This window comes from Leopardus geoffroyi, chromosome B1 (assembly GCF_018350155.1).
Source record: "Leopardus geoffroyi isolate Oge1 chromosome B1, O.geoffroyi_Oge1_pat1.0, whole genome shotgun sequence".
NCBI classification, from domain to species: domain Eukaryota; kingdom Metazoa; phylum Chordata; class Mammalia; order Carnivora; family Felidae; genus Leopardus; species Leopardus geoffroyi.
In genome coordinates this window covers 103,329,115-103,342,916 of record NC_059327.1, presented here as the reverse complement: position 1 = coordinate 103,342,916, position 13,802 = coordinate 103,329,115, and the positions used below count along the sequence as shown (strand labels likewise).

Here is a 13,802-nt window from a genome sequence, read left to right as displayed (position 1 = left end):
AGAAAAAAAACATTGTTCAGAAACAAAGCAAGCAATGGAACCAGATTCAGAGATGACACAGATGTTGGACTTATCAGATAAGGACTTTAACAATAACTATGTCTACTTTGTAAAAGAATCTACTAGAGGGATGCCTGGGTAGCTCAGTCAGTTAAGTATACGAACTCTTGATTTTGGCTCCGATCATGATCTCATGGTTTGTGAGTTTGAGCCCAGCATCAGGCTCTGAGCTGACAGTGAGGGGCCTACTTAGGATTCTCTCTCTCTCTGACCCCTCCCCGCTGATGCTTGCTCTCTCTCTCAAAATAAATAAATAAACTAAAAAATAATAATAATAACCTAATAGAAAAGGCAGTTGACATGCATGAATATACGGAAGATTTCAGCTGAGACATGTCAACTATAAAATGGAGAGTCCAGTGGAAATACTAGAAATAGAAATCACAGTATCAAAGATGAATTCCTTTGACAGACTCACCAGGAAACTTGGCACAGCTGAGAAAAGAATCAATAAACTTGAAGATAAGGAAAAAGAAAACTAAACTAAACTAAAACACAAAGTAAAAAAGAAAAAAAAAAGCATAGAAAAAGCAGAACAAAGCATATAAAGGCTGTGACATACTATTCTATCAAATGGTCTGACACACATGTAATTGGAGACCCAGAGGAAAGATTATACCAGAAATAAAATGGAAGAGATAATGTCCAAGGATGTTCAAAAAATAATAAAAGACATCAAACCACACATAAAACCAAGTTTTTTTAATCAAAGACACATATTTAAATTTCTAAAATTCAAAGAAAAGTAGAAAAATCTTGAATGTAGACAGAAGAAAAAGATATTATGTACAGAATGTAAGACTTACAGCAGACTTTTTGTCGGAAACTACGTAAGCCAAAAATAATAAATAAAGAAAAACAAATAAGCAACATCCATAATGTAGTGGGGGCGGGGGGCTGTCAACCTGAAGAACATAGCAAAATACTCTTTCAGACATGCAAAAGCTGGAGAAATTCATTGGCAGCAACTTATGCTACTAGAAATGTTCAAAGAATATGGTTCAGGCATGAGGAATATGATCCCAGACAGTAACTTAGTTAAAAGCAAAGAAATTAAGAGCTCCAGAATATTAAAAATATATAATAAAGACAACTTGTCTGATTTTTAATTGCTCTAAAAGTCAACTGATGATCAAAAGGGAATATAGCAGAAATGTAAGGTTTATAGCATAAAATAAAATAGCTGAAAATAGTGGCATAAAGGATGGGAAGGAGGATATGCAGGTACAACAACTGTATCTCACCACCTCTTTGACATCTCTCCCTGTTGTCTAACAGAAACCTCAAAATCAACATGCCTTTGGGGTGCCTGGTTGGCTCAATCGGTTAAGCGTCTGACTTGATTTTGGCCCAGGTCATGATCTCACAGATCTTCAATTAGAGCCCCACATCAGGCTCTGCACTTTCAGCAAAGAGCTTGGGATTTTTCTCTCTCCGTCTCTCTCTGTTCCTCCCCTGTTCACACTCTCTCTTCTCTCAAAAGTAAATAAATAGAGGCACCTTGGTGGCTTGGTCGGTCAGTTGAGCATCCGACTTGGCTCAGGTCATGATCTCTTGGTTCATGAGGTCGAGCCCCACATCGGGCTGCTGTCAGTGCGGAAGCCCACTTCAGGTCCCCTGTCCTCCTCTCTCTCCGCCCCTCCCCAACTTGCAAGCACACACGCACATGTGTGCGCTCTTTCTCTCTCCTTCTCAAAAATGAATAAACATTTATAAAATAAACAACTTGAGTTCCTGATCCTCCCCCTTCAAACCTGCTGCAGCCACAATCTTCCTCATCTCAGTTGCTGGCTGACAATACAACCCTTCCAATTTCTCACACTAAAATCCTTGGAATCATCTTCAGATCTTTCCCTTTCTTTCACCCTTATTCCACCAGCATACTCTGTCACTGCTATCTTCAAACTACACTACCAGCATTGCCACCATGTTGGTCTAAGCCACCATCATCTCTCACCTGGATCACTGCAACAGAATCCTAACAAGTCTTCTCAGCTGCACACTTGCCCTGTGGCCATTCTCAGAAGGACCCTTGATAAACTCAAGTCAAATCATGTCAAAACCCTGCAGTGGTTCCCCATTTGACTCAAAGAAAAGTAGACACCTTTGCAATGTCTTGAAAGAAAGAAATGTGGCCCTTAGTAGGCTTCCCTTCATTAACTGACCTCCTCCCCTAATACTCAGCCCCAACTCACTCCCTTCCAGCCTCACTGGCCTCCTTGTCCTGGGACACAACAAGCAAACACCCATCTTAGGACCTTTGCTCTCGCTGCTGTCTAGAATGCTTGTCTCCTAGAAATATGCCATCCTGTAAGTCACTGCCCAAACCTCCCTTGCCTAGTGAGCACTAACTGGACCACCTATTTATAACAACATCCCCACACCCACATCCACGCACTCTGCCAAGTTATCAATACCCGATCTACTTTTTCTTTTTTCCTTAGCACTTACCACATTTTAACAGAGTATAAAATTTATCTAATATGTTCATTGTTTAGTTTCTGTCTCTTCTCACTAGAATACAAGCTCCACAACAGACAGAATCTCTATTTTGTTCACTACTGAATTCATAGGACAGATTTTGGTGAAGAAGATATATCTTGAATAACTATGTAAAACAGACCCGAATAGGGGCGCCTGGGTGGCTCAGTCGGTTAAGCGGCCGACTTCGGCTCAGGTCATGATCTCGCGGTCCGTGAGTTCGAGCCCCGCGTGGGGCTCTGTGCTGACAGCTCAGAGCCTGGAGCCTGTTTCAGATTCTGTGTCTCCCTCTCTCTGACCCTCCCCCATTCATTCTCTGTCTCTCTCTGTCTCAAAAATAAATAAACGTTAAAATAAATAAATAAATAAATAAATAAATAAATAAATAAATAAATAAATAAGTAAAAACAGACCCGAATAAGTGGAAATTGTGGCACACTGACAGCATAAAATATATTCAGTCATTAAAAATAATCAATTACAGGGGCACGTGGGTGGCTCAGTCGGTTAAGCATCCGACTCTTGATTTCAGCTCAGGTCATGATCAGGTCATGATCTCATGGTTCACGAGTTTGAGCTCTCCATTAGGTTCTGCACTGACAGTGCAGAGTCTGCTTGGGATTCTCTCTCTTCCTCTGTCTGCCCCTCCATCGCTCTCTCTCTCTCTCTCTCTCAAAATAAATAAATAAAACATTAGTAAATAAATACATACATAAATAAATATTAAAATAATAAATTACAGCCAAAGTAGATTACTTGAAGGGATTTCCATTAAATACTGTTGAATGAGAAATGCTGGATGATGAAATGAGTTTACTCTTTTTCTCATTTTTGTGAAATAATTTTTTTAAACTATATGAGTAGATGTGTGTCTGGATGGTAGTATATGAGCATGGACACAGCACTTTATCAGTATAGAGCAAAAAAATTTTTTTCCAGTGAAAAGGATATATGGAATTATCTGAGTTCAAATTGATTAATCCACTTATTATTAATATAACTTTCCTCAAAATCAGCCCCCTCATCTATAAAACAAGGATAACAATGGCAGGATAAACCTTGCAGGCTTCTGGTAGGACTTGAATATGAACCGTGTGATGCATTCAGTGACTACTGTCTCTGTCATTCACCTTTCTGTCACTAGCAACTAGCCCAGTGAGTGCCTAACAATTTCAGGGGCTCAATAAATATTTGTTGAAAAAATTAACCACAGCTATTATCGCACACACAAAAAACAAAATATGAAGTTTCAGAGAAAACATCCGTTTAAGTGGATTAGTTATATACTTTAAAATCTATAACAACACCAGGATATACAAAGCTGCTTTGAGTCTCTATCCTAGAGTATAAATGTGTAAACAGAAAAAAAGAGATAGCACATATGGCAGGCATCAATGGTGATGATTTTCCCTCTGATTATGTTTCCAGGTTAGTTATCATCAGCCACCAGGAAATATAAGCAAACGTTCACTGGCAGAATTCTAGCTCTAGCATAAAGATCCATTGTTTCTTCATGAGATTCACCTTCCAAGCTGATCAACAAAACACTTTATTCCACAAAATCTCATCTCCTTATATTAACATTCATGCATGGTGATTGTTCCTCTATGCTTTTACTTACTTTTCTTTTTTTTTTTTTTTTTTTTTTTAATGTTTATTTATTATTGAGAGACAGGGACACAGAGTGTGAGCAGGGGAGGGACAGAGAGAGGGGGACACACATAATCTGAAGAAGGCTCCAGGTTCTGAGCTGTCAGTACAGAGTTCAGCGTGGGGCTTGAACCCACAAACCACGAGATCATGACCTGAGCCAAAGTCGGAGACTTAACCAACTGAACCACCCAGGTGCCCCCTTATTTTACTTTTCAGGGTACCTCTTCCCCATATGGTTTTCTAACCCTATACAACGTATTTTTTTGTTTTTGTTTTTGTTTTTTTAGCTTATCTTAACTTTCATAAACTCAGATTTGAACTTTACTTCAGGTATTTTTCACTGGGATTTGACTCATTAAATATCTCTACTGCAAATCCCTCAAAAAGAACCAAAGTGTTTGCCTTGGTTTGAAAGAAAGGGTGCTGGTATCATGGAAGACATGGGAGCTTGAGAGGCAGCTGTTAGCCACAAGACTCCATGTGAAGCTTCTCTGGGCTCTGGTGTCATCATTTGCAAAATAAGAATGTGCACATTAGATTACTTCTGAAGTTCTTTTTCTACTTCCCACGAACATACTTTTTCCTCCTTTTTGTAAGGGAACCACTCATTCAGGTTTTATTGCATGACAACTCTGAAGATCTCACCAGAATCAACACTGAAAACAAGGCATTATATTCATCAACATGGTAGATCTGCAATGAATACATTTTATCAGGATCAGTATGTGGGGAACAACTCACCCCAGTTAGTTATCGTAACACGTTCCACAGAATCCAGGCCAAGAATTATAATTTGGATCCCAGGTAAGATAGTAATGGCCCACCAAAAATATTTACATCCTAATTTCCAGAATCTGTATGCTACCTTTACCTTACCTGATATAAGAGACTGTGCAGATGTAATTACATTAGGGATCCTGAGATGGGGAGATTATCCTGGACTACCTGGGTCTGCCCGATCCAACTACAAGGGTCCTTATAAGAGAAGCCAGGAGGGTCAGAGTAAGAGAAGGAAATGTGACCACAAAAGCAGAGGTTGGAAAGATATAGAGCAAAGGAACGAGCAGAGGAATGTGGGCAGCCTCCAGAAAACTGCAAAAGGAAAGGAGGTAGACTTGAGAGACTCCGGAAGGAACCACTCTGCCCACTCATTTTAGATTTATATTCTCCAGAACCATAAGATAATAAACTTATATTGCTTTAAGTCACTAAATTTGGGATAATTTGTTACAGCAGTAGCAGGAAACGCATACCCCAGCACTGCCAATAAGTTTTGTCCAGAAAAGTAGTTGTGTATAAAATCCTACGGTATCTGATGAAGTTTGAACTAGGAACCCGTGTTTGTTCATGAGATAGGCAAAGTATAGTGGGACACTGCCCTAGGGTTCATGGACACAGGATGGCACTCAGGAGCCACTTGGGCAAGAAAGCACAAGATTGAGAAGGAAGGGAGCAAGGAACAGAGCTTCCCAGTGGGGTCAATTCAGTTGCTGGTGTGTAGACAGGTGTCGGCAATGCTATTTACTGCTTCTACTGGAATTAGGGGACCAGAAATCTGGGAAAGACATTTTATTTCATTTATATTTAGTTACTTCCTTTTCAGCTTTTCCTCAGCCTTCCTGTTAATCTTTGGTTGTTTTTAAAAATATAAGCCCAGTTCAACTACACTACGCTTATGCAGGTTACAGGGCTTCTAGGTATAAAGGAAAATAACTACATATCTGATCTGGTAAAGTTTTAGCCTGCTAGTGAAGAATGAACTGGAAAGAAGAAAAAGTTAAACGTCAGCATAAGGACAATTCCAAACATTTTGACAAAAAGTAATTATCCACCAAGTGTGCAATCTGTAACTGGTGATAATAATAAACCTTCAAACACTGTTGTACAATAAAATGAGATAGCATACACAAGTACACAGTAAACAGAAAACCCATAATTCATACTGTGTGCTTCTGTGTGACACTTTCAGGCTGCCGACCCAACAGTCTCCTCTGTGTAAGGTGGTCCTTCAATGGAAATATTTAAACAACTCCTATGGGGCACCTGTGTGGCTCAGTTGGTTAAGCGTCCAACTCTTGGTTTCGGCTCCCATCATGATCTCACAGTTTCCTGAGTTTGAGCCCTGCATTGGGCTCCCCAATGACAGTGCAGATCCTGCTTGGGATTCCCCCCGCCCCTCCCCCACTCATGCTGTCTCTGTCTCTCTCAAAATAAATAAACTTAAAAAACAAAACACAAAAAAAATAAACAACTCCTTTGTCTGCAATATGGCCTGTCACAAGGTCTAGCCCTTAAAGGACTGTTTCAATTTTTTTTATAATTTTTTTTTAATGCTTATTTTATTGTTGACAGAGAGAGACAGAGCATGAGCAGGGGAGGGGCAGAGACAGAGGGAGACACAGAAAGCAGGCTCCAGGCTCTGAGCTGTCAGCACAGAGCCTGATGCAGACTCAAACTCCCTAACAGGAGATCATGACCTGAGCCGAAGTTGGGTGTTTAACCGACTGGGCCACCCAGGCACCCCAGAAGTGTCCACCTTATTCTAATTATTAGCCAATTGCAATGTGTATAACTTTGAACGAACTCAGGTCTCCTTTTTCTACTCAAGGGCTTTCCAATAGTCTCATCCATTCTTTCTACAAGAACAATTCATGGCTTACATAGAAACAGCTACGAAAGGACCTTCTCTTCATCCAACCTCTAATTTCCATAATGGCAAGAAAAGGAAAGGAAGTCCTTTCCTTTTCATCTTATTCTCACTATGAAAATTTTCTACAGAAAGAGAGAAAGAGAGAGAGCTTGTGAGACAGCACAAGCTCAGGCCTGCAAAAATAGATTATTGCCAAGGAAAAACCTAATAGGCTAAGGTGGGGCCGGGCATTAGGTGATTCTATTGCAGGGAACTCACTCTGGCAAACACTGCACAAAAAGGAGTGGACCTAAAAAAGGATTAAGGGGTCCCATTGTTAAGAAAAAATCAAATTGACCTGATGAATGTAGAGGGAGTGGAGTCTCTAGAAAGATCCCACAATGTCAGTACCAGTCTGGATTAGCTTCTATGAATTTGAAATCAATAGATGGCTTTAGTTGCAATTGTTGTTTTTCTTTCTTTCTTTCTTCCTTTCATTTATTTATTTAGTTATTTATTTATTTATTTTTGAGAGACAGCACAAGCAGGGGAGGGGCAGAGAGAGAGACAGAGACAGAGAGACAGAGACAGAGAGAGAGAGATAGGAAACACAGAATCTGAAGCAGGCTCCAGGCCCTGAGCTGTGAGCCCAACGCCAGGCTCGAACCCATGGACCACGAGATAGTGACCTGAGCCGAAGTTGGACACCACCCAGATGCCCTGCAATTGGTTTTTTTGTGTGTGATTTTTTTGTTTTTATTGAAACAGAAGTGTTATACAAGCATGTGTGTTATAAAAGTGTGACAAAAATTTGCTATTTCTAACATATAAAGTGATATATTCCAAAACTTATTCAGAATAGAGAATATGAAAAGTTTAAGGTCTTTGTTGAAATACAGTCTTCTCAGACCCTTGATCCTTGATTTATGGCCAGAAGGCCCATTAAAGGTAACTTGGAAAATATTTAATAATCAAGAAACTACACACAAACAGGTAAGGACATTCAGCTTTGACTTTACCATTCAGCTAAAATCTGCTATTCAGCTTCAGCTTCGTCCTCAGTCTTTGGAAGGCAAAGGAACTGAAAACTAATTCAGGGTTATTTCTGGCATCAGTGAACCTGTCCATGATTGATGACCTTTTGATTGAGTATCTTGTGATCATAACTAAATTATGTCACTAATAGTAGGACATCTGAATTCAATGCAAACATCTGCATATTCACTTGAAATATAGATATGCATTCTAGATGTGATCGGGATGAAAAACTCTGTGTTTTACATGTTGAAATTGTAAGAGCCAGGAAAAGATAAGTGTCTATTTAGTAGTGCAATAAGATAGACTAACATATGGTGATTTCGGAAGCTGTTCATTCTATATCCAAAAATAATAAAAAATGTCCAAATAACTAAATACATGGAAAAATAAGTTGGAATTTATAAAAACATCAAAAGAAAGTACATTGGCCAGCTGTTTCTAAAGCCTAAATAGTAATATAAGACACAATATAGGGATTATGTAATAATTCTAATTATTTGTATAACTTTTTAATTTATAACTATTAATAACAATAAACAAAATAATGTTTAAGAATTGTGTTTACTTTTTAAGTAATTAAATTTAGGCCTGAGACTTTCATGAAAAATACATTTGGGAATTTTCTAGATGCCGTGAGAAAGGATTAAAAGCAGAATTTCAACTTCTGCTTTGAACGAATGTGGATGTTGCATTTACCTATTTGACAAAAACATCTATTCAGTTCATCTCAAATTCAGATAAAGTGTTTACTCCTGGTTTTCACCTTTGAGCATTCTTCCAAACTCCCATTTGAAAAAGTAAGTATGGGGTTGGCTTCTTCCAGTTTTATCCTGGGAGATGCTTATAGGTCATGTTGTCAAGGAAGCCCTCTGAAGCACTGATCTACCTTTCTTCCCCCTTTCTGATTTATACTCAGATGAAAGGCATCCTGGTGTCTCTGGGTGCATTCTGTGACCCTCTTGCTAGCATACCTTTCCTAAAACAAGCCTGCTCTTGCCCAAACCTCGTTTTCAAAGTATCTGTTCGGTGCCAGCGTGAACTTGGTAGGGATAGATCTGGAAAGAACATGAGCTTTGGACCTAGAAGCCATGGGTTTGAAGCCTCTGCACGAAATTTAACTGTGCATTACTTCTGGGTTTTTTTGTCTCTTACATGAGGATTAATACTGTTCTCAAGGGACATGAGGATTAATACTGTTCTCAAGGGAGCTGTGCTGATGACGTTACTAATGTAGATAAAGTTCCAGAAAGTGGCCCTGGCACAAAGTATCTACTCAATAAACGGTGGCTCTCGTTACCCTGGGCATTTTACCACTGGCTTTGTGGTTCCAGATTTTACACATCCTGTGAAACGGCTGTAACACGTGTCTCATCAAATCCAAAGGTTTGGAATTTTCCAGTTATCTCTCCTCCTAGGCCTTTGTTTTCAACATCCAACATTTCCAGGCCGTTCCCCCATGCATAGTGCAACGTGCCTGCCTTGCTCATTTGTCTCTAAACTTCTGGAAAGAGAGATCTAGTCAGAGAAAATGCAAAGGCAGAGAAAAAAAGATCAGAGATTCTACGATTATCGAGTTGTCACCTCCCAGAATACACACAACACATTTTGGAAGCAAGGAAAGAACTTCTGAGTGTGTGAATGAGATTCCAAAACCTGTTTTGAGCTTCGCTCGGGATGACCCCCTCCCAAACCCTATAGCAAGAGCGAGGCGCTTCCGACCACATTTCCAATCACCCTAAAGGAAGAAGGGCGACGGCGGGGCTGCGTGCGCGCCTGTGAAGACACCCGCCCACGCGCGGCTCCGCCAACGCAAAGACGCAGCTCACTCCCAGCACCGAGGAAGAGGGAGGCTCCATCCGGACTCACTTCCTGCAGGGGAAAGGAAAGACCTCTTGGTGCAGGGCGGCCCGCGGCAGTTCCGCCCCTGGACCGGCCGGGAGCAGAGCGTGCCCCGCAGGCACTTACGTGGCGCTGCCCGCTCGGGAGACGCGGCAGGCGAAGGCCGCCCCGTCGGCCCCGGCCTTCCCGCGGGGGTCCCGGTCGGCCCCGGCTAGGGGCGACGGCAGGGACGCCCGCAGAGCCCCCAGCCCTGAGGAGGGGCGACCCCGGGAGGCGCACAGAGCGCGGCAGGAGCAGGGGCGCGCAGGCTGCCGCCAGGTCACCCACCTTTCTCACTCTGCGGGCCGTGTAGAGCCCCATCCCGTCCTGAACCCGGGAAGACTTCAGGGAGAACCTGTCCGGCACGTACATGCCCAGCATTTTCCCGGCCGCGGCCGCCGCCGCCTCGCTCAGCACCAGCGCTCTGCGCCCGGGAGGAGACACATCGAAATTTGGGGTGCTGGGTGGAGGGGAGAGGCCGGCAGGGAAGGAGGAAATGGAGTTTTCCTCCCAGAATCCCCACCTCCCCGCCGATTCCAGGATCCCCCGCGGCTCAGCCCCTCCTAGTCCCGGGTCTGGCTCAGCCCGGAGCCGCCGCGGCCGCTGCAGCCATTGCTGCCGCGGGGGCGCGGGGGGCGCGGGCCGGGGCGCTGCGGTCTCAGAGACGCCGCGCGCTGATTGGCCCGAAGTTGGCGGCTCGCACCCGAGCCGGGCGCGGAGCCGAGAGCGGAGCTGACCTCGGGGCCTCAAACCCAGAGGCCGGCGAAAGGAGAGGACCAGCCTGCTCCCCGCGTCCAGCGCCGCAGCTTCGAGACCCGCCCTTGTCCAGCTTTGGGTTTTGCCGCGCTGAACTAGTTCTAGTTGGGAAATTGTACTGTTTTCAGATGCAAAACGAAATGGGCCGTGACACAGCTGGGGGCATCCTCCAAAACAATTTTATGGAGTTCCAGACTCTGAAAGTATGCTTATTGCCCGACTACTGAAAACCAACCCTGAGGAGTAAGAAATTTGCGTCCTTCTCGCATTGTTTTTTTCATGCTTGTTTCAGGGATTTGAACTCGTAGGGGATCAGTAAGTATGGTGATTAACGTACAGGGAACGGGGGTGTACACAGTCTGCAACTAATCCATTTCAAGTTAATTCAAAATTTGTCGCGAACAGTTTAAATATTTAAATCCAGTAGAAACTAGTTATTGTATGGTGCTGTAACCCAGAGAAAGTGCTTACAGTTCACAAGATACACCATTTCTGAATCCTCTCTTGCTTGGAAATCACCAGACCTGTGATAGATCTTCAGACATAAACCGAGGAGATGGGAGAAGGGAAAGCCCAAACAGCAGAATCCAGTATCGCAGGGATGACAAAAGTCTTGTTTCACAGTTTTTAATAAAGTTAGGTATTGCAGTGTGCTCAGAAGAAATTTGAAAAGGCGTTTGGTTGTTTTTTGTTTTGTTTTTTTGTTTGTTTTTCCCTTTAAGACAAGCTAGGAGTTTCCTATTCATTTCTTTTGATGGTCTTCATAATTTTCTAATCTGAGGTCTTTGGGAATCCATTTGATGTTCCTTGTAAACCGTTAAAAATCATAATAATTTTGATAACATTAAAGACCACACTGTTAGAAAATAAAATTCAACTAAACAAATTTTAAAGATTTTATTGGGTTCATTCACCAATCCATGAGTGGGGCAGCATCCAATCTGGCAAATAGAAAAGAGCTCAGAGAAGCTGTACTAAATGAAAAATTCTTACGGGTAAAAGGAAGCAGGAACAAGGAAATTATACCAAACAAAAAAGCAGATTGACTGTTGCAAGGTTACTTTCTCTTAAGTGATGGCAGATGTCTCTGGCAAATCTAGTGCTTGGTCATCAGGCAACTCCTGATAACTGGTTTAAAATTACATTTCTAGAAGAGCCAAAGCTAATTAAGTTGCATCTCAGTTTGGTAATATGGGACTTAGCATAAGTAACTCCATTTTGAGCCTGTTGGCTTGTTGTTACCAATGCACAACCATGGAAATGATTTCTGTTTCTTGGAGACTATAAGAAAAGCCTTGGAACACAAACAGTTCCTAATTTCCTAAGTAGAAGAACTTTATTAAAATCATATAATAACAATATTTGGAGATTTTAAATAATAGAATAAATGATCCTCTTTGAAAAATGTAAGGGTAGGGGCGCCTGGATGACTCAGTCAGTTAAGCATCCAACTTCTGCTCAGGTCATGATCTCACGGTTCATGAGTTGGAGCCCCACATTGGGCTCTGCGCTGACAGTTCAGAGCCTGGAGCTTGCTTCGGATTCTGTGTCTCCCTCTCACTCTGCCCTTCCCCTGCTCACACTGTCTCTGTCTCTCAAAAATAAATAAATGTTAAAAAAGAAAAAAGAAAAAAAAACTTTAAAGAAAAAGAAAAATGTAAGGGTAGCTTTGTCAGGGGTAAGAACAATGCCTTAATCAGAGAACATTGCCTTAATCATTCTGAGTTTTGATCCCTTTGACCTACTGTTGAAGATACTATCTAACTTTCTGTACGGGGGAAGGAGATGAATCAATAAATAAATACAGTTTACTTGAAGGGAATTTAAAATTAGATGGCCTTGAAACACATAATAGTTATTCAGTAAATATTTCTTGATTAAAAGTCAATTCTAAGGCTAATCCGAGATTTTTCAAACTAGTGAATGAATGGTGAGACTAAGTTTCACTTGTGCCCCAAAGAATCTGGACTAAGTCAGTTTTCCTGGGGTTCTTTAAACCAGTGCTATAACCAGGCCAGACCAGGTCCACTGTGCCCAGCTGGACCAGATCACAATCCAGAGGGTGGCCCATGGCATTTTCCCCAGAGCACTCACTCAGTTCTTTGTCAGACCCAGTCTTTCAGCTCTGGCCCTTAAGCCACACTGGCTTTTCAGTCAAAAGCTCTGTCAAGTCTCTTTAGGCACAGAAGTTTCCACAGCTTTTGATCATTAGATAGAAAAAGAAATGTTTTCTGGTCTTGGTCTGACACAACCCTCATTCACTCATGACCCTGGTTTGGCATAGCTCCCTTTTGGTTGCATGCTATGTTTCTGGGGAACAAAGTTGTCAGCTTGAGAATGTTCATCTTTCTGACCGTAGGCATCTCTACTAATTAATAAATAGTAAAAAAATAAATGTAAAGATAAGTCTGAAATTAATTAAATAAGCTTTCCAGATCTTTTATGAATCTCTGCCAGAGATTTTGTTGCAACTGGCACAAACAGTAGATTTCATTAAATAATGCAATGATCTTTTTACCTATGTGATAGAGTGCTGAGAAAATCCACTGCCTAGAACATGGAAACCAGTAATAAAAAGCTCTTAATAATAATCTCTATTACAAGACATAAAAAAGGATACATGTTTGCCAAATCAAAATGCATAATACTGACCGGAAATTTGATTTTGAATCCTGTAAGACAGTAGTTGTACAATGAGTCATTTCTTAGAACTTTAAAAGCTAGAAAGTGACCTTTCAGTATCATCTTTGAAAAACGGGAAATTAAAAGTCTGCTTTATATCAAGAGCTTAAGTGCAGTCTTTAAAAAATAAGTAAGAAAATAAAAATATTGACATCAAAGTACTACCATGTACCTGATTCACTTATTCTAGAAAATATTGCACTATTTTGACCCAAGAGAAATGACTCTAAAAAAACATTTCCCTTTACTTTCAAATTTGGTTCTGGAGGAAATTTTCTTCATGGATATGCCTAAAGTCAACCCTAATTATTGAATTCAAACTTGTGTACTGGAGCAGGCCTTGTTTTTTCATTAGAAGGAAAGACTTGAATTATAATTCCATATTAATTATTTTACCACACATACTGTAGAATTCTCTTGATTGCATCAGTTATTAATGACTATTTCCAACTGTCAAAGTAGAATAAAAGCCTGACAGAAAAAAACAAAACAAAAAAAACCACTGAGGGTTATTTGTCTTTTGTTTTCTGAGAGTCAGGATTTTGTAGTGAATGAATATAAAACCAAGTTTCCTGAGCAGAAAAGAATAAAGATTTATTTGTTGTGATTCGAAAAATAATAAAAT

The 13,802-nt window shown here is 41.1% G+C and overlaps 1 protein-coding gene across 5 annotated transcripts in view; it reads right to left on the bottom strand.

The window, feature by feature from the left end:
* Positions 1-12,144, bottom strand: part of PRDM5 (PR/SET domain 5) — a 216,273-nt gene extending 204,129 nt beyond the window's left edge. For all 5 annotated transcript variants that reach the window (XR_006710158.1, XM_045468690.1, XM_045468698.1 and 2 more), the window contains exon 1: positions 10,028-12,144. Coding sequence is in view for 4 of the 5 variants with exons in the window: in XM_045468690.1 (XP_045324646.1) it covers positions 10,028-10,120 (93 nt within the window). In the remaining variant the exon portion in view is untranslated. The remainder of the gene's footprint in view (positions 1-10,027) is intronic.
* Positions 12,145-13,802: the final 1,658 nt, after the last annotated feature.